Genomic DNA, 23,379 nt, shown 5'->3' on the forward strand with positions numbered 1-23,379 from the left:
GAGTAAAAGTAGACTCGGTACATATGATGAGCAAATTACTAGATGATAAACTTGTCAACTTGAGACAATTCATTGCAAAAACGGTACATAGAAGAAAAGTACATTTGAAGGAATTACATACTTTAATAGGCTCACTCAACCTTGCCTGCAAAGTGTTTACCTCTGGTCGTCCATTTCTTAGACGTCTTTTAGATTTAACGTGTTATGTATCTGGCCCATTAGGGGAAATAGACTTTACTTCTGAGGAGCTGTTGAAAAAATACAAGGTCTCTGGTATGTCTCATTTTATTGATTATTTCTTGTTTATATGCCCACCGTCATCTCAGAAATGTCTCTCTGACGTAAATAACTTTGAAACTTATGTCAAAGAATTGAAGTGCCCCTTAAGCAATCTAAAACTATGGAGAAAAAGTAGTCTCGGTACATATGATAAGCAGATTACCAGATGATAAACTTGTCAACTTGAGACAATTCATTGCAAAGACGGTACATAGAAGAAAAGTACATTTGAAGGAATTACATACTTTAATAGGCTCACTCAACCTTGCCTGCAAAGTGGTCACCTTTGGTCGTCCATTTCTTAGACGTCTTTTAGATATAACGTGTTATGTATCTGGTCCATTCGGGGAAATAGACTTTACTTCTGAGAAGCTGGCAGATATAAAAGCATAGCAACTGTTTATAGATGATATTAAAGGCAAATTTATCTGTCATCAAGATGAATGGCTGTCTTCACATAAGCTACATATGTACACAGATGTTTCGGGTTCCATTGAATATGCTGCAGTATATGGGTCAAAATGGTTTGTTGAATCTTAGTTAGATATCCATGCAAATTATCACATTTTTATTAAGGGACTTTTCCCAATTGTCCTGTTAACTGAAAATTGGGGCACACATCTCTGTAATAAAAAAAATCTTCTTTTTTTTACAATTAAGCAGTTTTTCAGGTAGTCATTAATATTAAAGTAAAGACTATGACCAATAGTATTCACTCTATAATGCCGGTCATTTTGAATATCAAAATCATTTTCCGGTAATCAAAAGTATTTTTTAATGGCTTACATTAATAAATAGGCATATGCATCAAATTGAACGGAATATCATTTTGTCCTTCTATCAAAAACTATGTTACAAAACTATTTTGTGATGTACGGGCAGGCCTTTTGAAAGCACTGAAGTCGTTTTTTTATCGAATGGATATTGATTTTATACATATTTTACATTGCAAATCCTAAATTTTTAAACCTGTCAAATAATTCATTTTGCCAACTTTGAATGATATACTGATGATTTTTTTTTTAGATTCCTTACTAAGTTCTGTCGATTTCTGATCCATACTTTTCCTCTTATCAGGTCGATGAATTACGGAAATACAGACAACATGTATGATTTTACGTCACTTTTTATTTCGTTGAGTTTTAAAATGTATCTTCGGTAATTAAGCGAGTTGTGACAATGCAAAGAAAGACAACCCACATAGTACCATGCGATCGATTTTTTGTTCTTTCGTTTCTTCTCATTCTTGAAACATGTTTACCGTTTTCGGTTTTCAACTTTAAAAAAAATATGACTCTGTCATTAACAGAATTTGGAACGCTTTATATTTGAGTCAAATGGTACATCAGGTCCGAATTAAATCAACACACAAGAAATAGGCAATAGTCACGAATAGGAGAAAAGAGTAAGAAAAAAACCCCCCAAAAAACAATTTGATATTTTCTGATTCAGTATTTTCTGATGAGAATGACACTAATAGTCATAAAAACAAATAGATGTATGGAGGACAAATCATGAATGTGTGTATCTTTCAATACATTTCATCAAACTTCAAAATCAATGAAAACGCTATATGTTAATGATTCCAATAATGTACCAGACTTTAATAAAAACATATTTATTTGCTATGTGTATATTCGAGTTATACCACACTGGAGTATTTAAAAAATTATCTTTTACCTTTGGGTGATTCTTATAGGTAGTAATAAAATATAACCATGAATTTAACACATCTTTCCAAAAATCATTGTTTACTTTGTGTAAGCATTCAATTACAAAACTATCACCAAAATCAAACAATTTCTGTAAAAAATCATTTCCATAAATGATAAATAAAAAATCCATCCAAGGTTTGTGTGCTTTTGTAAACCTTTTAATCCAAGAACACTTAAGAGATGTTATAAAATTGTTAATGTCAACCATTTTCAACCCTCCTGACGAATAGTCCTGAGTAATGACTGACCTCTTAACTTTATCAATCTTAGATTTCCACAAAAATTAAAAAATAGTTTTGTTAAGGTATAAAATTGTTTCTTTCTTTGGATTTGGTAGTGATATGAATAAATGATTTAGTTTTGGAATGAGCAAACTTTTAATAACAGTAATTTTACCAATGGGAGTAAGAACCCGTCGTTTCCATTGCTGGACCATAGCTATAATTGTTGGAATTAGTAAATTATAATTCATATCGACAATATTATGAAGATCTACCGAGAACTGAATTCCTAAAACGTTAAATGTTGTTGACCCCCAATCAAATTTCCATCTTGTGTGATGATAAACCGGACTGGATTTTTTTTTTATCCAATCCAAATAATCTTTGTCTTAGAGGTATTTATTTTAAGACCAGAAAAACTAGAAAAAAAATATATGGTTTCTAGAGCTGCAAAAAGAGATTTTGGTGAACCATCAAGGGCTAGTGAAGTGTCATCTGCATATTGTGATATCTTATGTTCATTATCGTTGATAAATATACCTTTAATGTCTTTGTTTTGTTAAATCATTATTGCTAGGATTTCTGCACACATGATGAATAAATATGGAGCAACAGATCAGAGAACATTGGAGCAGATTTCCTGAGTCGACATGTTGCAGAATAGATTAGTTTTAAGTGCATGAACTGTTTAACTTACGGCACATTTCATTTACGATAAAATTTTACAAAATTGTATTTTGTTCTTAGGAATGGAGGTATTGTCAAAATTATGTTCCAACCATACCCCCATACTTTTGGTTGAGTTCTAGTATCTAAATTTTGTTTGAAATGTATTTCCATACTTTTGAGTTATTTATATATTTTTGCTTGCATGAGTGGTCACTGGGTGTAGTAATACTACTGGAGTAAACCTGTTTAACAGGTATTATTTTAAAATAAACTTGCTTAGTGATTTGAAGAGTGAGGCTAGATGTATTCTGGGCGACAAGCTGTGTGGACGTGTCTGTACTCTTGGTGAGATATCTTGGGCGTTTCCCATGCTGTGTGATCTTGGGAACGGCATCCCTGTCTGGGCTTATTTGTGTGAGAGAGATACAACCCAGTAAGTGGTATATTATTTCTATTTTTATGGTTGATATTAATTCTGCATTGTGAGTAGAGTTAGACTACAGGTATGGGAAATTGTAATTTAAATAGCTGTTATGTTACGGTAGCCCAGAATTGTAATATACTGCAGCGGTGTGTTCAATGAGTCAGTATATGTATCTAATTTCAAATATGTGTATAAGAAAAATTATTATGCCACGTTGTTCGATATTTAAATAGGTGACCACGGAGTGGGCACGTGCACGTGGTGGACCATGCTATATCCGTGGAAGGACTTATGGTGGGACAATTAATATCCAAACCAAAAACTTATGTGAGATGTCTTGTCGAATGCCATCTATTACATCCGATAGAACTGATGTCAACAACCTCCTAATTATTGTATATTTGTAAATAAATTGTTTTTTTTGTTTTGTTTGACTAACAAGGACCATCCTTTTACCAGATTGGTGAAATGTTTTAATAAGAACCTATACAATTTGAATGCAATTGTGACAGGGTCTCCTTGCCTACATCCCCTTTGTACAACAAACTGTTGTGAGAAATGGCTGCACTGTAAAATAGCAAGGTGGAAGTTTGTATTTAAAATCTTAATCCACTGAATAATATTCTCTCCGAAGCCAAAATATTTAAGGACTTGGTATATGAATGACCACGACATAGAATCAAACCGCCTTTTCAAAATCTATAAGTACTAAAAGACCAGATATGTTTTTGAACTCGGTATAAGATAACAGGTCAAATATAAATCTAGTATTCTCTCCAATGTACCTTCTCTTGATAAATCCAGACTGTGTATCAGATATTAAATAATCAAAAAATTTCCTGATTCTGAAACTAACACACCCTGAAATAATCTTATACAAAACATTCAAAAGAGTGATTGGTCTCCAGTTTTTTGAAAACTGTCTAGGTTTATCACCTTTAGGCAATAATTCCAAGCCTCTGTGAGATGGGGAGTTCCTTCTTCAGAAATATACAGTTAATGGTTGGAACAACAAAATTTTTAATATCTTTCCAAAAAAATTAAAAAAATTCAGCAGTGTACCCATCACTTCCAGGAGATTTGTTGTTCTTCATATGTTTTATGACATTCAAAACCTCTTTTTCTAAGAAATCCTCTTCTAAACCATTTGACAACTCCTTTTCAAACTTAGGTGAATTGTAATTAGAAATAATATTATCTAAATCAATTTTTACCAAATTTGTATCCACACTTGCATATAACTTTTCATTGTACTTTTTTACATAATCTAGTATTTCTCTCATGTAGCATTCCAATTACCTCAGCTTCAATTTGTTTATTGTTTTGTTTAAATAATTCCTAGATTCCAATTGCAAAAATATTTTGAAGGTTTTTCGCCTTTCTCCAACTATTGGGCACGAGACCTAACCATATGCCCAAGTATTTTTTCCTTGCGTAGTTTTTCCAAAGCACTTTTTTTCATCCAAAGTATTAATATCAACAGTATAATTTGATTCAATATACTCTATTTCCTGAATAAGCTTTTCTTCAGTGTTGTTTTTGACCTTTTTTCTATATGTTGAATAAGAAATAGTTGCCCCCCTTATTTCCATCATTAACACCTAAAAAAAAAGACTTTCGTCAATACCACTTTTACATTGAAAATAACAACTCTCTACATTGTCTAGATATTGGCTACTGACTGACTGAATAATTTATTTAACTTTTACCACATATTCTTTGTCCGACAAAAGACTATTATTAAACTTCCCAAGCCCACGTCATTTGGTAAAAGGATTAAATTTTAACTCAAGCAAAACAATTAAGTGATCAGACCTGTAACCCGGTTTAATAGAGCAGATTTCAACTAAATTTGACAAACTATTAGAAATAAGAAAAATATCAAGACGGCCTTGTTTCAATGGATTTTTCTTGCGCCAAGTGTAGACATTTTTATCTGGATTCAGAACTCTATAATAATCGATAAGTTGCAAATCTTCCATAATTTCTAAAACTTTACTACGAGCCTTAGGGTTATTTACTCCTGTGTAATTAAAAGTATCAAGAGAAGGATCTAGAGTTAGATTAAAATCACCACATAGTATAAAATAATCATTATCAAAATCTAGAAAATATCCCTAATATTTTCATAAAAAACTAGGGGTGTCCATATGAGGCCCATATATATTTATAAGTGTTACCTTGTTTTCTTCAATGATTAGATCTAATGCAAGTAAGTTACCATCTGTGTCTTTTTTTTCTCTGAGGACTTTGAATTCAAAGTTGTTCTTAAGAAGTATACAAACACCTCTTGAATTTGACATGTATGAGTTAAAGAAACATTTATATCCCCACTGAGATTCAATAAATGGTCCATGCTCAGGTATAAAATGCGTATCTTGAAGACAAATTATCGAGTACGTATTGTTTTTGTTTGTAGTAATTAATGACATCTTTACGTTTATTTAGAGTTGCAAGCCCCTGACAGTTCACCGTAGCTATTGTAATATTATCTGACTGTGGCATCGTGGAAAGTAATGAAATAAGAAACAGTGCAAAATAACATAATAGAGAATGACTTAGATTTCAGCAAGTAACCACTTACCAGCCCATTATGTGACAGAAACACAGGTTATACAAGATTTCTATGATGAAAATTGTAATTATTTAGATATTGAGGGATTTAAATGTATATACAGTCTCAAGGGTATATGTACAATGCAATAAAATAGTGTAAAAACAGCAATTTTTAAGTTCTTCAAAATGTCTAATAATGACATGACTTCTGTTAAAAGAAATCCTAATCCACGTATACCATTTTTTTCCAAACAATTATACCCCATGAAAAGTGTACAAAAATTATTTATAATGTTTTGAATGAAAATGTAGTTGTTTCAAATTCTGTATCCAAATGAAAAACAGATCTAACGGATTATAATGTTGAAGATCTTACTGTATGTGACATTTTTAAGATTTGTTTTAATACTTCCAAAGATTCTTCTGTACAATGGCTTCTTCCAGTTGGCTTCTACCTTAAAAAAATAATGTCAAAACTACTGACAGATGTAGGTTCTGTAAAAGTAATGTTGAAACTATTATACATATTTTTATCTCTTTTGAGAAAATACATACCATGTGGAGTGAACTTAGTTTATACATTTACAGAAAGACCTCTGAAAGAGTCGGATTTAATATGTCTAATATTATACTTGGCCAACTTCCATTGTCGTTTCATAACAAAGTCATTAATTTTATAATTGTTTATATGAAACAATATATATTATGTTGTCTTATGTCAAATAAGATTCCATGCTTAATTGGTTTTCTTTGTCATTTAAAACTAAAATACAATACTGACAGATATGCTGCAATACAAACTTGTAAATTACAATATTTTGAAAAATTATGGGATAGTTGGAAAGGTATCTTTGATGCTGACATCTAATCTATTTTCATTATGACTATTTTTTCTATTTCTGTTTTGTCACTTTTCTTTTTTCTTTTCATGTCGGCAAGTAACCACTAAATAATACATTTAGGTGTTTTTTCATAAGTGTATGTGTGTGTGTGACTGAATGTCTTTTCTGTATGTTTGTTCCTTGAAAAAGAAATAAATTATAAAAAAAAAATTGATTCCAATAATACTCCTTAAAGTATCAGATGTATGGTTTTATAATGAGTGTGTTCTTTCCCGTCACCCTTACTCAAAGATTAGTTGAAAAATGAATACTACGCTAAGCTGGTAGTTCAAGCTCAGTTGGAATTCTATCAAGAATATATGTTTTAATAAAATATTAAGTTGACAAACTACTTTATTTGCAGAATAAAACACCGTTAGCCATGTTTTGCTCAGTATTCATTTTCCGTAATTTTAGTATATTCCCGAAACAGGTACATATTGTCGAACAATTATCTAATGAAAAGGATGTTCACCAGGTGTTTGTATTGTACTTTTTTAAATCTAATATTCCAGTGAAAAAAAAATATTGATAAAAAATCTTATCGTGTAGGTAAATAAACATTACCTACAATATAGTATATCAAAGGATTACAAACTTATCATAAGCATAGTTTATTGTTAAAAATAATATTTAAAGCTTAAAATAGTTAAAATTCTAGTATTATAAAAGTTTTGTAGGCTTAATATGTTTAAATCAACGAACTTTAAAGTTAAACAATAAACACCACACAATCAACATTGTGCTTTAAATTGTACATGTATATTAGAAGAAATATGACACTTCCAAAACCAATTATGTTCACTACAAAAACAAATCTCAATAGTACATGGACACTAAAGTATTCAAATTGAACAATACAACTAAAATCACATTAAAGTCATTATGCCAGCTGTGGAACCTGAATATAATTTATACTTATAACAAACGATATAAAACTAAAAAAAAACAACTTAAATTTGAATGCAAACTAAACAAATTAAAATTAAAAGAGGGCTTCGATAAAGACCTAAAACTTTTTTTTACGTTCTTAGAATTTATTTGCGTACGTAGAATAATTGTCATAACATTGGAAACCCACAAGAAAAAAACATACTAGTAAAGAGAAAAAAGAATAATCAGAATAAAATTTTGATTTCTTAAACATGTTTTTTTTTATCAAATAGGTTTTAAAACAACAAAATTATTGTGTAGTAAAAAATTGACATTAAATCATTTATTGATTCCTAAGATCAACATATCAGTTAAAATTCAAAACGGTTAGAATATGTTAACTACTTAACTCTTAAAACAATCATATTCATACAAATTCAAGTTCAAAACAATCGTTATATCAACACAAAACCACAAAAACAGAAATAAAACAAGAGTGTTACAGTTACACATGTACTCTGTAGGAGTTTTCAAGTGTTTGTTGTAAGGTTTTACAATGTCTCCTTAACAATTTCCATAAACGCAGTCGTTCAGGAGAAATTCCGCTATGGCGTCGTGGCAAAGTTGGTACTCCTCCTACAGAAGCAAAAGAATGGTATGAAAAAATTATCAGTGATATTAACGTAACAAGCGAAATCAATGTATTGCGATCCAATCAATTCAACGACAGTCTAAATGTGCAGTTAACAAAACAACACTGGTTGTAAGCTCATGTTCACTGAACAATTCCAACATAATTTTTGGTAAGGGGTTTAACTTGCAAACATAAAACAATATTTTGTATGGCCAATTGGCCTTAGTTTACAGTTGTCATGTAAAATTTTACATACCACAGTGGAGACGCACTCTGGTCTACGTATCTGGATCTGACGTACAGCTGTAAAGATGTCCACCTCTCTGTCGACGGAGATCTGTTCCAACACGTTGTATAAAACAAAGAATGGACCACAGCGTGTAGCTCCGTCTCTAGAAACACATTATGAGCATAAAGTATGAAAAAAAAAGTAAGTTTCCACATTCTTCTCACATAAAAAAATGTGAATGTTTGTTCGTGTCATTTTGTGATTGTAAATGCCGTTTCAATTGCAGTTCTATTGCATCTTAAAAAATAAGTCACAAACCTTTTTTACAATATTCCTGATACAATGTTATTTTCATAGTCAAAGTCTTTACAATATCAAATATTAAAGAAAAACAATCCTTTATTTGTGCAGTGGATCTCATGTCCCTTTTATAGACAAACTGTGCCAACGAAATGGACATTTTTTTTTTCTTAAATGTGAAACTTTGCGCTATTTACAAAATTATGAACAATTTGACTACTTTCACAATATTAAAATCATCTTGCCTCGCTGTAAATGACTGTCATTTTAGAGTATATGATTGAAAAAAAAAATTGAAGGAAATTTTATTTTATAGCAGAAGGTCAAAATTAAAAAAAAGAATTTATTAGAAATCAAACTGATACCTGTGTCTTTGTAACAATTTTAATCTTAAATTTATTGTTATATTTATCAAGTATTTTGCAAGATACCAAAGTGTACTTATTATTAATCATTTCTTGAAAACAATGAGCATTCACTGAATACAGGTAGATACAAAGAAGAAAGAATAAAGACTGATGTGATATTTTTTACGTTACCTTGACAGAACGAGGACTCGGCCCTTTTGTTCAGACTTTTCAGTCTTTACTGCCTTAACTACATCCAAAAATACTCTTTTATCCCCCTTTTTCAATCTCTCACTCCAAGTCGGGCATTCCAGAAGAGTGATATCCATTTCATTGAAACCCTTATAATTACAAATGTACAACTGAGAATAAATAGAAGTGTTATTAGTTTCTAAATTCATCACTTTTTTTTTCTGTAAAAGACTGTATGTGTTTGAATCCAAATTTCAAAAAAAAGTACTGAGTCAAAAAAATTGTAAATTCATTTAGATATTGCTGTTGAAGGGTCAAGACGGTTTGTTTGGACAAGAGTTGAACTATCCTTTAATTAAATAGGTGAAATGTTAAATATAATGTTCTTTTGCAGTTTTAACAAAAGGCATTGTATTTTTGCAGCTAAAAATGCAAAGATCCATAACTCAATAATTGCATTAAAAAAAGTTACTAAGCAGTACAGCGTAATGTGTTGGTTGGAGTTTTATGGTTTTTTTATGTCTCATTTTTATTTGAAATGAAATAAAGGAAAATGAAACCGTTGGTTGTATGTTGAGTCTTGTCATTTTGACGTTATTGCTCCTTTTTGATGACATATTTTTGACGTAGAAAATCCCGTCGAATTTGTGTTGATTTTCTGGTGGAAACCATTTGGATGTCTGTCAAAAAAAAATGGAAATAAGGATACACAAAGAGTACATTAATTAAAAGAGAAAGACATCACAACCAGACAGACATGCAGGTAAATATATTGATGAAATATTTCGTCCATACCGATTCGATGTCCTTGAGTGGACACAAGAAGACGACAACACGTGCGTCAAAGTCCTTGATCAGTCTGAGAAAATCCTCAGTGTTGTCTAAAAGAGGATACTGGGCGCTGATCAGGGATTCCTTCTCCAGATACGACTAAAGAAGATATACATAGAATAATGAAGTGTAAGTGACAAAGAAGTTAGGTAGAGGATACTGGGCACTGATCAGGGGGTCCTTCTCCAGGTAGGACTGTATAAAACACACAAATGTATTACAATGAAGTCTGAATGAGAGTCTTGGCCTAAGCAGTTCACAATAATACAAAATGTAACTCATTGATCGACTGAGCAGAAGTCCAATTTGATTTTTTTCTTTTACAAAATATTTACCATATTAGGCGAAGCACAAACCGTGTCTTTAATTAAGCTTACCTTTGCCTTTGTATAAATAATAAATAATACATAAGATAATACAGGTTCATCGTTTTATAATGAAGCTTGAAGTTTAATCTAGGTACAAAATCTTACGCCTTAATAGCTTTGAAATAATGTTTAGAGACAGGTATATTTTCTACTGAGTGTTTATAGAATGTATATGGTCTTTATGTGACTGCTGTTAACAACAAGTACTCTTACGTACAAATAGAGGGTAAGCTATGTACAGTAAATGTATTTATGTGCTTTATTTAACCTGAATAAGCACAGCGTTGTAGTAGTGTTATAGCCCTTCATAAAGTACAGATGACACAGGAACTCCTCAACTGCAATTAAAAAAGGATAGAGTGTAGTATTAAGTAGATTTTAATCTATTGCTATGTGACTTATTATTTTAATAAGATAAACACGACACAGTGCATCAGATAGACAGAATCCTAAAGCTTACAATCTTCAATGACATAAATACAACGTTTACAAAGGTATAGTTATAAATAGCATGTTACCAGGAAGTACGCTTTCTGTGTAGTTAGCTGATATCTGAGCCCGACCAGATATGTAATCTTGTTGTGCATACTCCTTTCTCAAGGACAGTAACTCCTACAATTATTTGTTAATATTAAGAAAGAAATGGATATTTAAGAAGCAACGGATTGCATTTTATTCAAATCAATTACTGCAATTATAAATATGCGTTTCAAATATGAATTGTTTATTCAATAATAAGGTTATATTTTTAGGAAGGATTATCTGTTGTCAATATGAATCACAATTTAGATTAACTTCAAGTTCAGAAGACAAGGATTTCTTCTGTGAAATTGTTCTTGGTATTCTCTTAAAACTTCTCTGATTCCAAACATTTATTCTGGCCGTAAAAAACGTCCTCCAGTGAGAGGTACAGCAACTTGTACTGGTTCTTAAAGTATGTTTTGGTTCGATAAATATAAGTTATCCGTTAAATTGTAACTTACAAAATCAACATACTTATAAATCATAAATTAACATTTAAATCAATAAAAGGACAGCTTATAAATCAAATTTATAAAACAAAATGTTATTTTGCAAGAAAAGATGTGCTAATTTGATCTAGCGAAAAATAACATCATGTATAAGATGGCAACTAACACTTTGTCATTCACTATACGATATGCATTTGTCATGTGAAAAAATGATTTTATAGCGATTCAATATCGGATGGAGGAAGTAATATAATTATCAAATAGAGAAATGCAAGGTGAAGCTTTTGATGATAATTTATTTGGGTTTTTCTTCATAAAGGCAAAAGTCACTTCCTTGATTTCAGATAGGATATATTGTTTGTTTTATCATCCAATTAATATCGCTTAAACAACATGCCTCTTACAAAATGTGTATTTGTATTGTTAACAATAGGAAGTATTTTATAAATTTTAAAAGCATAAGAAAGCATGCAAAGCAGTACCTTATGATTATTATTCGTAGTAATATAGGTCATACTCTGTTGAAAATAAGATGGTCAAACACAAATGCGTCATCGGAATTTACCTAATATTTTAAGCACAGTAGTCATTTGTTATTATGCTTAATTACTTGAACATAAACTAAATAGATATTAAATATCAAACAATATATGTAGTTTAAGACAAACATTAACATCCTTACCGTTTTTAAAGCTTAAAACATGCAAATTTATTTGTTGAGTGAATTTGTTCGTATTAAACAATTAAATATATATTTAAAAATGGGTGGAATGTTGTTAGTCCCTGTAGATTATTTACAGGTACCTATTCAACAGAATAAATTAATGCAACATTAACTTTAGCGAGGCAACAGGAGACCTTATCACAGACATAATTTATTTCCCCAATGTTTTTCCCTTAATATTACAGTCACGCTTTTAATTTGTTTACGGGACGTAAAGAAATAAAAGGTTCATGAAAATTCGCAAAATATGTCCGTTTGTTCAGAAATTACTTCATGGATCTCAAAGAAAATTTAATAAAGAGTCACTGAATAATACGCTAAGCTGGTACTTTCAGATCAATTTAAATTCTTTTAAGAATATTTGTTTTAATAGAATATCTAGTTGACACACTACTTTATTTGCAGATTAAAACGCCGTCAGCCATGTTTTGCTCATTTTTCATTTTCCGTAATTTGCTTAGTATATTCCCGAAACAGGTTCACATTGTCGAACATGTATCTAATGAAAAGGGTGTTCACCAGTTGTTTGTATTGTACTTTTTTAAATCTAATATTCAAATGAGAAAAAATATTGATTAAAAAAAAAGTATGGTGTAGGTAAATAAACACTTCCCACAATATACTATATCAACAGATATCAAAAGAAAAACAACAAACTTATCATAAGCATACTTTATTGTAAGAAATAACATTTAAAACTTAAGATAGTTAAAATACATGTATAAGTATTATAACAGTTTGTAAGCTTAATATGATTAAATTTAAGAACGTTAAAGTAAAACAATAAACACCACACAATCAACACTATGTTTTAAATTATACATGTATATTAGAAGAAATATGACACTTCCGAAACCAATTATGTTCACTACAAACAAAAACAACAGTTAATAGTGCATGGACACAAAAGTATTGATAAGAAAAACTGTACAGGTCAAAACCACTGTTAAATTGAACAATACAACTAAAATCATATTAAAGTCATTATGCCAAACAGTGTAACCTGAATATAATTTATACTTATAACAAACGATATTCACCTAAAAAAAACAACTAATATTTGAATGCAAACTAAACAAATTAAAATTCAAAGAGGGCTTCGATAAAGACCTAAAACTTTTTTTTTACATTCTCGGAATTGATTTGTGTACGTAGAATATTTGTCATAACTTTGGAAACCATATATTAATAATAAGAGAATATGCTTTAAAAAAATAGAATAAGATTCATTCCTTAAACATGAAAATATGGTTAATTTTATCAAACAGGTTGTAAAACAAAGAAAACATTGTTTAGTAAAATATTGCTATTAAAACACTTTGATTCCTTAAATCAACATATCAGTTAAAATTCAAAAGGGTTAGAGTCTGTTAACTAGTTAACTCTTAAAACAATCATATTCATACAAATTCAAGTTCAAAACAATCGTTATATCAGCACAAAACCACAAAAACAGAAATCGAACAAGAGTGTTACAGTTACACATATACTCTATAGGAATTTTCCAGTGTTTGTTGTAGGGTTTTACAATGTCTCCTTAACAATTTCCATAAACGCAGTCATTGAGGAGATATTCCGCTATGGCGTCGTGGCAAAGTTGGTACTCCTCCTACAGAAGCAAAATAAAGGTATGAATAATTTATCAGTGATATTTACGTAACAAGCGGAATCAATTTGTTGCGATCCAATTCATTCAACGACAGTCTTATGTGCAGTTAACAAAACAACACTGGTTGTAAGCTCGTGTTGACTGAACAATTCCAACATAACTTTCGGTAAGGGGTTAATCTTGGAAACATAAATTAATATTTTGCATGGCCCATGGGTCTTAGTTTACAGTTGTCATGACACATTGTACATACCACAGTGGAGACACACTCTGGTCTACGTATCTGGATCTGACGTACAGCTGTAAAGATGTCCACTTCTCTGTCCACAGAAATCTGTTCCAACACGTTGTATACAACAAAGAATGGACCACAGCGTGAAGCTCCGTCTCTAGAAACACATTATAAGCATAAAGTATAAAAAAAAGAATAAGTTTCCACATTTTTCTCACATGAAAAAAAATGTGAATGTTTGTTCGTGTCATTTTGTGATTGTAAATGCCGTTTCAATTGCAGTTCTATTGCCTCTTAAAAAATAAGTCACAAACCTTTTTTACAATATTCCTGATACAACGTTATTTTCATAGTCAGAGTCTTTACAATATCAAATATTAAAGAAAAACAATTCTTTATTTGTGCAGTGGATCTCATGTCCCTTTTATAGCCAAACTGTGCTAACGAAATGGACATGTTTTGTTTTTTTTCTTAAATGTGAAACTTTGCGCTATTTACAAAATTATGAACAATTTTACTACTTTCACAATATTAAAATCATCTTGCCTCGCTGTAAATGACTGTCATTTTAGAGTAAATGATTGAAAAAAAATATTGAAGGAAATCTTATTTTATAGCGGAAGGTCATAATTAAAAAAAAAAAATCTTATTTATTAGAAATCAAACTGATACCCGTGTCTTTGTAACAATTTTTATCTTAAACTTATTGCTATATTTATCAAGTATTTTGCAAGATACCAAAGTGTTCTTATTATTAATCATTTCTTGAAAACAATGAGCATTCACTGAATACAGGTAGATACAAAGAAGAAAGAATGAAGACTGATGTGATGTTGTTTACGTTACCTTGACAGAACGAGGACTCGGCCCTTTTGGTCAGACTTTTCAGTTTTTACTGCCTTAACTACATCCAAGAGTACTCTTTTATCCCCCTTTTTCAATCTCTCACTCCAAGTCGGGCATTCCAGAAGAGTGATATCCATTTCATTGAAACCCTTATAATTACAAATGTACAATTGAGAATAAATAGAAGTGTTATTAGTTTCAAAATTCATCACTGTTTTTTTTCTGTATAAGACTTTAAGTGTTTGAATCCAAATTTCAAAAAAAAGTACTGAGTGAAAAAAATTGTGAATTCATTAAGATGTCTGGAACATCCTAATTGCCATTGAAGGGTCAAGACGGTTTGTTTGGACAAGAGTTGAATAATCCTCTGATTAAATAGGTGAAATGTTGAATATAATGTTCATTTGCAGTTTTAACAAAAGGCATTGTATTTTTGCAGCTAAAAATGCAAAGATCCATAACTCAATAATTGCATTAAAAAAAGTTACTAAGCAGTACAGCGTAATGTGTTGGTTTGAGTTTTTTGGTTTTTTTATGTCTCATTTTTTATTTGAAATGAAATAAAGGAAAATGAAACCGTTGGTTGTATGTTGAGTCTTGTCATTTTGACGTTATTGCTCCTTTTTGATGACATATTTTTGACGTAGAAAATCCCGTCGAATTTGTGTTGATTTTCTGGTGGAAGCCATTTGGATGTCTGTCAAAAAAAATGGAAATAAGAATACACAAAGAGTACATTAATTAAAAGAGAAAGACATCACAACCAGACAGACATGCAGGATAATATATTGATGAAATATTTCGTCCATACCGATTCGATGTCCTTGAGTGGACACAAGAAGACGACAACACGTGCGTCAAAGTCCTTGATCAGTCTGAGAAAATCCTCAGTGTTGTCTAAAAGAGGATACTGGGCGCTGATCAGGGATTCCTTCTCCAGATACGACTAAAGAAGATATACATAGAATAATGAAGTGTAAGTGACAAAGAAGTTAGGTAGAGGATACAGGGCGCTGATCAGGGGGTCCTTCTCCAGGTAGGACTGTATAAAACACACAAATAAATTACAATGAAGTCTGAATGAGAGTCTTGGCCTAAGCAGTTCACAATACAAAATGTAACTCATTGATCGACTGAGTGCTAGTCCCATTTGATTTTTTCTTTTACAAAATATTTACCATATTAGGTGAAGCACAAACCGTGTATTTAATGTAGCTTACCTTTGCCTTTGTGTAAATGATAAATAATACATAAAATAATACAGGTTCATCGTTTTATGAAAGTACTTGAAGTTTTAATTAAGGTGCAAAATATTACGCCTTAATAACTTTAAAATAATGTTTAAATACAGGTATATTTTCTACTGAGTGTTTATATAATATATATGGTCTTTATGTGACTGCTGCTAACAAAAAGTACTCTTACGCACAAAGAAAGGTAAGGTCTGTACAGTAAATGTATCTATGTGCTATATTTAACCTGAATAAGCACAGCATTATAGTAGGTGTTATAGCCCTTCATATAGTACAGGTGGCACATGAACTCCTCAACTACAATGAAAAAAGGATAGATTGTATTATTAAGTAGACATAAATCTGTTGTTATGCGATTTTTATTTCACAAACACGATGTAGTGTTTCAGATAGAGAGCATCTTTAAGCTTACAATCTTCAATGAAATAAATACAACGTTTATAAAAGTATAGATATAAATAGCATGTTACCAGGAAGTACGCTTTCTGTGTAGTTCGCTGATATCTGAGCCCGACCAGATATGTAATCTTGCTGTGTATACTCCTTTCTCAAGGACAGTAACTCCTACAATTATTTGTTAATATCAAGAAAGAAATGGATATTCAAGAAGCAACGGATTGCATTTTATTCAAATCAATAACTGCAATTATTAAATATATTTTTCAAATATGAATTATTTATTCAATAATAAAGTTATATTTTTGGGAAGGATTATTTGTTGTCAATATAAATCACAATTAAGATTAACCTCAAGTTCAGAAGACGGGGATTTCTTCTGTGAAATGTCTCCACAATTGGTATAACAAGTCTGTTCTTGGTATTCTCCTAAAAACTTCTCTGATTCCAAACATTTATTCTGGCCGTAAAAAGCGTCCTTCAGTGCGAGGTACAGTAACTTGTACTGGTCCTTAAAGTATGTTTTGGTTCGATAAATATAAGGTATCCATTAAATTGTAAAAACAAAATCAACATACCTATAAATTATAAAGTAACATTTAAATCATTAAAGGACAGCTTATAAATCAAATTGATAAAATCAAATGTTATTTTGCAAGAACAGATTTGCTCATTTGATCTAGCGAAAAATGACATTATGTATCAGATTGCGACTAACACTTTGTCATTCGCTGTACGATATACATTTGTCATGTGAAAACTGATCTTAAAGCGATTCAATATCAGATGGAGGAAATAATATAATTATCAAATAGAAAAATGCAAGAGGAAGCTTTTGATGATAAATTATATGGGTTTTTCTTCATAAAGGCAAAAGTCACTTCCTTGATTTCAGATAGGATTTATTATGTTTGTTTTATCATCCAATTAATATCGCTTAAACAACATGCCTCTTACAAAATGTGTATTTGTATTGTTAACAATAGGAAGTATTTTATAAATTTTGAAAACAAATGATCAATGTTTTGTCAATAAGGACATCATTTATAAGGAACTGTTATATAATAAATCGTCGTTTTCTTCCGTTGAAAGAGCAAAATAAACACATTAAAACTGCGCTTAAAGCTTATTTTGAATACGGCTATTCAGTAGAAGGCGAGGAGGAAGGAATTATAACCAACTTTTAACTATTATTTTGCTTAATAGCTTAGTTATATGTTTTTTTTATGCATTTCAAGACCACAACATTCTGGAAAATATGTTCTTATTGTACCATAAATTGAAACCTATCATTAATTTATAACTGATTTTTTATAAACCTTTCTCTATTGATATATACTAACAAGTTGAAAAACACTTACGAATGCCTTCAATTTTTGAAATGAACAGGCGATAATGAGTATTATATAAGAATACCTTGATTACGGATAAAACAAAGATTTGTTGATTAGTTATTTTCTAGCATGATTATTCATGATCCAGACAAATAAACTTTAGTATTATACAAAATAACACAGATCATATATTCTGGGTTTTTTCACTTTTCTTATTAGATTTCACAAAATTTGAACAGTTTTTTGACATTTTGAATTAGTTGTAGCTATGAAAGATCCTACATCTCCCTGTATCATGTTCATTCGGTCCTTCCTCATGGTCCTGACGTACATCGGTACGTTGATTTTACCAGTCCTCTTCCCTTCCCGGTAGAGAGCGTCTAACGCAATGTACGTCCCAGTTCTGCCTACTCCCGCACTAAAAATTAAATTTTCATAATTACATTTTATTGTTTGTAATTTTCATTGAAAGCTGTTTTCTTAAATCAGATTTATTTCTGTAACAAATTACATCAAATTCCTTATAAGGATCTACGTCGTATTTGTTTTTGTATCAATGAAATAAGAAATATTTTCACACATTGTTGGTACAGGAATTTATAATGAGTTTCATTTATTGCACTGAATTCAAATGTGCTTAAAACTGTTTTAGTTTTATACCGAATTGTTTACTATTATTTAAAGTACTCAAAAAGGTGTACAGTATCTCATTTGAATGTGTCACCCGTGTACCTGCAGTGTACCACTGTGTACTTTCCAGCTGAGTTAGCAGTGGCTCTGATCACGTGACGATGGAACACGACCAGACTGAGGGGATCGGCCACTCCGTGATCCGACCACGTGGTGTAGTGGAACATCGTCACCTGACGGTCTGTTCTGGTCTAAAAAATATTATTAACTTCAGTACAAACTAAAGAAATGCTAAATGGAAAGGTGACCGACGTCAGTTTGCATTGCACATACGTTTGTTCATTCTAGTAAAATACCCTGTCATTATGCAATCTAGGGAAATAGTTCGATACAATGCATAGAACTGAACACAATTCTATTTTATAGCCTTTTTGCGTTTTTAGACAGGTGAGCGATACCTGTTATAATATACTATAACAAAGGACTACGTGCGGTACGGTCAAATATCTGCCCCCGATTTCAACCAATTTTTAAATAGTATCGTATAAAAATGAAATCTTCACAAATCATTGTAAAGACGATGCCTATAACTTTAATCTTGATTTTAGTCATCATTGCTTACTCCCTGTTTATTTATGACGTCACCTAAATGACCTAATTCCCGCAAACTTGCAAACAAATGAAGATATTCTCATTTTCGTCTATATTTTGCAATCGGAAGTATAGAGCGCAGGTCTGCTCAAGTGCGATTTTAACATATGTTTTTCTTCAGATGGTTATACATATTATACTAAAAAATTGTACTTGAGCAAGCCTGCTCTCGATGTTTCCCAGTCGAATAACCATCGGAAAACACCCATATTTTGCTGCAAAACATCAATTTATCAAAATTATGCAATATTCATGACGTCATTTCTACATTATGACGTCACTGTGGTGATAACCTTTTACACCTTTATTTCCAATATGATTTTAACTATCTTTCACCTTATTTTAAAGCTCTTTCTAAAACTTTGGTTTTGGGGGGCAAAAATTGCATAGAACCGCACTAAGTCCTTTTTGTTGGAGAACGTTGTAAAAATTAATATACATGAAAAATTGAAAATTATAGGCTTTTGAAATTTGACACACAGAAGTATGCTTTTTTCGATGTTATATTAATTTCTAATTAGTTTTGATGATGCTTTGTACAAATATATATCTGTATTGCCCAATATGAATAGCATAATCTGATGCATTTTTATATTTTTAAATGACGCCTTATATGACCTGATTGAAGAATTCTGAGTATCTTACATATGGTTAAAAAATTATAATAATAGCCATATACATGTATTACAATTGAAGAAAAATGTATATTATTTAAATAGAGCCTGTTTGGGAGGGTAACAGACCCAAAGCGAAAGATGGCTATGGTTTTCGAGGGGGGGGGGGGTAATTTCAACTGTTACCTCCCAAATAGGCAGTTTTTATTATACCAAATGTCTTATTTTTAAAGAAAACGTTACTGCTGACGTGAATTCTACGGATAACCGTATTCACATGATTGTGTAACAATTTATTGTGTTACCCGTTGTCAAATGTGTTGCTAACGCTGAGGGTAATTAAATGAATATTAAACTGCGTCTTAACCAATCAAATTTCAGTACTTATCATGAAAGTATAATAACAATTGAATGGCAATATAAACTGTGAACCTAAACCTCTGTAACATTTACTATGTTTAACTTAACAATTAATAAATCTTTGGAACGTTAAAAGTATAAGAAATCATCACGTCACAATTAGGCAACTGATGCGCTGTTCAATATTACAAAATTACAAACTGTAACATATCAGTATTTTTTAGTCTAAGAGTGAAGAGTGACTTAACAGCCCAAACATATCTGCAAACATTTGCATCTTAAAAATATAAAATGGAAATAAAAAGAACCTTAATGCATTTGAAATCATTACATGTAGTAAAATTGTATACAGTCCAACACAAGTGATGGCGTTTGCAAAACAGTCCTGAATGCGCTAAATAAATAAAGCACATCTTATTATATGATATAAGTTAACGCAAGCACAGTGAGCGATTACTTTTTTCTGTACTTTGTATCATCCTTAGATTGTTAATACATGCCTTGAAATCATAAAAGTTTTACATTGGAATGATATTATGTACGGAAGGATTAACTATCAAATTTGACGTTTTATCTTAAAAAAAACATAATCCAACTATTGTTCCCTTAAAACAGATGTCTCACTGTTCCTGTTGAAGGTAACTGATCCATAATAGCCACAGATCCAATGAATATTGGTGCATAACAGATGTATATGGGGTTATTACTCAATAAAATTGGACATAATTGTCATGTTTAAGTATCAGTATGTAAGAGTGGAATGTGTCGTAATTAATAACCCTTTCCTTTTTTGAAGAGCTGTCTCCCTTTGCTTTAATTCTATAAAACTAATTTTTAAAAAATCTATACTTTATACAATTTGTTTGTATAACTAAGAAAAAATATATCTTTCCACCAAGGCATGTATTGATATTCCTAGTACTTACTTTTTTTTTTTCAAAAAATGTGCATGTCCTCATAGACCATGAAGAAATCTTCATTTATCAATTACTGCTTAGTTGATGAAATTTTTGAAACTCTCTCTCGGTAAATCTGTTTCTACTCTAAAATGCTTTAAATTGATATCAAAGTATTAAATGGATATTTTATTCTATATTTATGATGGATATTCAAGGTTGGAAAAAGAATGTCCTAATGTAAATCGGATACCTTAAGGAAGCCACAATGAACACCCTCTGTAACCAATAATACTTTACTTTATCCATCTGTTTTTATTTATAGTGACGGTAAGAGTGTTCGAATATTGATACGGCGTTCCATATGTGACATAAACAAACGTTTTATGTAACTTAAGTTGATATGCAAGGTTTCCTTTGGGAAAAAAAACCCCAAATGAATGCATGAAACAACACACGAGATAAAATGATTAAATAATTTTTAAACAATGCTAACCAAACAATTAAAGACTTTTTTTTAACAATCAATAAACCATGGTTATATTTTTTCAATCTCGAACTTCTAAACACATTAAATAAACATCATTATTAAACTGATGAAACAATAAATTATATGTAGTATTTGAGATGCAGTTTTAACGCTTCCAACGGAAGACCTTATAGTTTTCGTACTGTTTCTTATTAAGGTCTTCCGTTTTCAATTTTGTGCACGAGATTTCTCGCAACCTATTCGACCGATTTCAACCATTTTTTCACAGATGGTTAGGGGTGATCTATACTTGATCCATTTTTGTTACTTTTGCCGTAGTCACTTCCGGTACCGAATTATCGGCCATTTTGTAACTTTGACGACCCATTTTGTGCAGCTATAAACTCGGAAACCATTAGATATGCATATGAAATTTTCAGGATAGGTAGACTATAGTTTGAAGTTGTGCAGCATGTAGTTGTTTAACGCATGTTGCGCCATTTCTTGGAGCTCGCCTGGGCACGAAAATTGGGTACGAATTTTCATAAAAAATTTCCATACGTTTTGATCTGTATTTTTTTAAACAGTTAATATATTGTTAATACATATTTAACAAAAGTGGTAGATAATCAAAAGTTCTTTCCAACAAATTCAAGAAAAAAGGGGCTGGCTCTTTTATTTAGGGGCCAAGACACTTGTAAATTCTAATACAAATAACTTAAATACGATAACGATTTTGTAATACATTATAGAAGCACAGTTGTTGATCGTAACTAAATTTATTGGGTTAAATCATTGCCACGCCTATTTATTCCGTAATTAAGGATTTTTAAGGGCCAAAGTACCTCAACTTGGACGCAATATATCTAGAGAAGGAGACATATCTAATCGATTCAATTAATAAAAACACCAATGTCTGTCCCCATTAAGGGTCTAGAGGGCTGGCCCGTAAAATATTCAATCATTTGTATCTCAAAAATGATCAACAGTTTTAGATGGACAAAAAATGTTAGTATTCTTAAGACCTTTTCAAAGACATCATGAACAAGGGACTGACCCCTAAATTAGGGGTCTAGCTACTCGTGAACTCTGTTACAAATCACTTTAAAACAAACAATATTTTGTAATGCATTATAGAAACAAAGTTGTTTATCGTAACAATGTCTAACAGGAAAAATTATTGCCGCTCCCATTTTTTACGTAATTAGGGATTTTTAGGGCCCAAAGTACTTCAACTCTGACGCAATATATCTAGAGAAGGGGACATATTTTGTATAGCATTGTAGATGATAAAATGCCTGCATTGATGATATTAAGCGATTCCATTAATCAAAACACCAATGTCTATTCCCATTAAAGATCTAGAAGGCTTGCCCAAAAAATACTTAATTATTTGTATCTCAAAAATGATCAACAAGTATAGAAAGGTGTAAGAACACAAAATGTTAGTATTTGTGAGAATTTTCAAATGAACTCAAGAAAAAGGGTCTGGCCCCTGAAACTAGGGGACAAGACACTCGTAAAGTTATTCACCATACCTTAAAAACGAGCAAGATTTTGTAATGCATTATAGAAACAAAGTTGTTGATCGTAACAATATCAGTTTGAAAACCTCATTGCCACACCCAGTGACGACGTAAATAGGATTTTAGGGAACTAAAATCTTAAATCTTTAATGTGCTGTATGTGAAAAAGCAAAACACTTTGTTCAACATTTTATAAGCTATTGACAGTCGTATACATTATCTGAAAGAGAGTGGTTGAGGGGAAATTTCATTGATATTTTTAATTGTATCATTTAAAAATTGAACGGAAGACCTACTCGTTACTCGTAACAAGATCGTATCTAGTTAAATCAGTTTTCGTATACATTGT

The 23,379-nt window shown here is 31.1% G+C and overlaps 1 protein-coding gene and 1 pseudogene across 1 annotated transcript in view; both read right to left on the reverse strand.

Annotated features, from left to right (window-relative positions):
- Nucleotides 1–8,138: 8,138 nt before the first annotated feature.
- Nucleotides 8,139–11,684, reverse strand: LOC128173891 (receptor-type tyrosine-protein phosphatase epsilon-like; annotated as a pseudogene).
- A 1,280-nt stretch (nucleotides 11,685–12,964) lies between these two features.
- Nucleotides 12,965–23,379, reverse strand: part of LOC128173034 (uncharacterized) — a 116,641-nt gene continuing 106,226 nt past the window's right edge. Inside the window, exons 22-31 of the mRNA XM_052838786.1 lie at nucleotides 18,617–18,765; nucleotides 18,167–18,302; nucleotides 16,903–17,061; nucleotides 16,625–16,718; nucleotides 16,381–16,451; nucleotides 15,713–15,847; nucleotides 15,479–15,598; nucleotides 14,902–15,050; nucleotides 14,077–14,212; nucleotides 12,965–13,823 (exon numbers count right to left, since the gene is read on the reverse strand). Coding sequence (XP_052694746.1) covers nucleotides 13,752–13,823; nucleotides 14,077–14,212; nucleotides 14,902–15,050; nucleotides 15,479–15,598; nucleotides 15,713–15,847; nucleotides 16,381–16,451; nucleotides 16,625–16,718; nucleotides 16,903–17,061; nucleotides 18,167–18,302; nucleotides 18,617–18,765 — 1,221 coding nt within the window. The 3' untranslated portion in view covers nucleotides 12,965–13,751. The remainder of the gene's footprint in view (nucleotides 13,824–14,076; nucleotides 14,213–14,901; nucleotides 15,051–15,478; nucleotides 15,599–15,712; nucleotides 15,848–16,380; nucleotides 16,452–16,624; nucleotides 16,719–16,902; nucleotides 17,062–18,166; nucleotides 18,303–18,616; nucleotides 18,766–23,379) is intronic.

This window comes from Crassostrea angulata, chromosome 2 (genome assembly GCF_025612915.1).
Source record: "Crassostrea angulata isolate pt1a10 chromosome 2, ASM2561291v2, whole genome shotgun sequence".
Classification (NCBI taxonomy): Eukaryota; Metazoa; Mollusca; class Bivalvia; order Ostreida; family Ostreidae; genus Magallana; species Magallana angulata.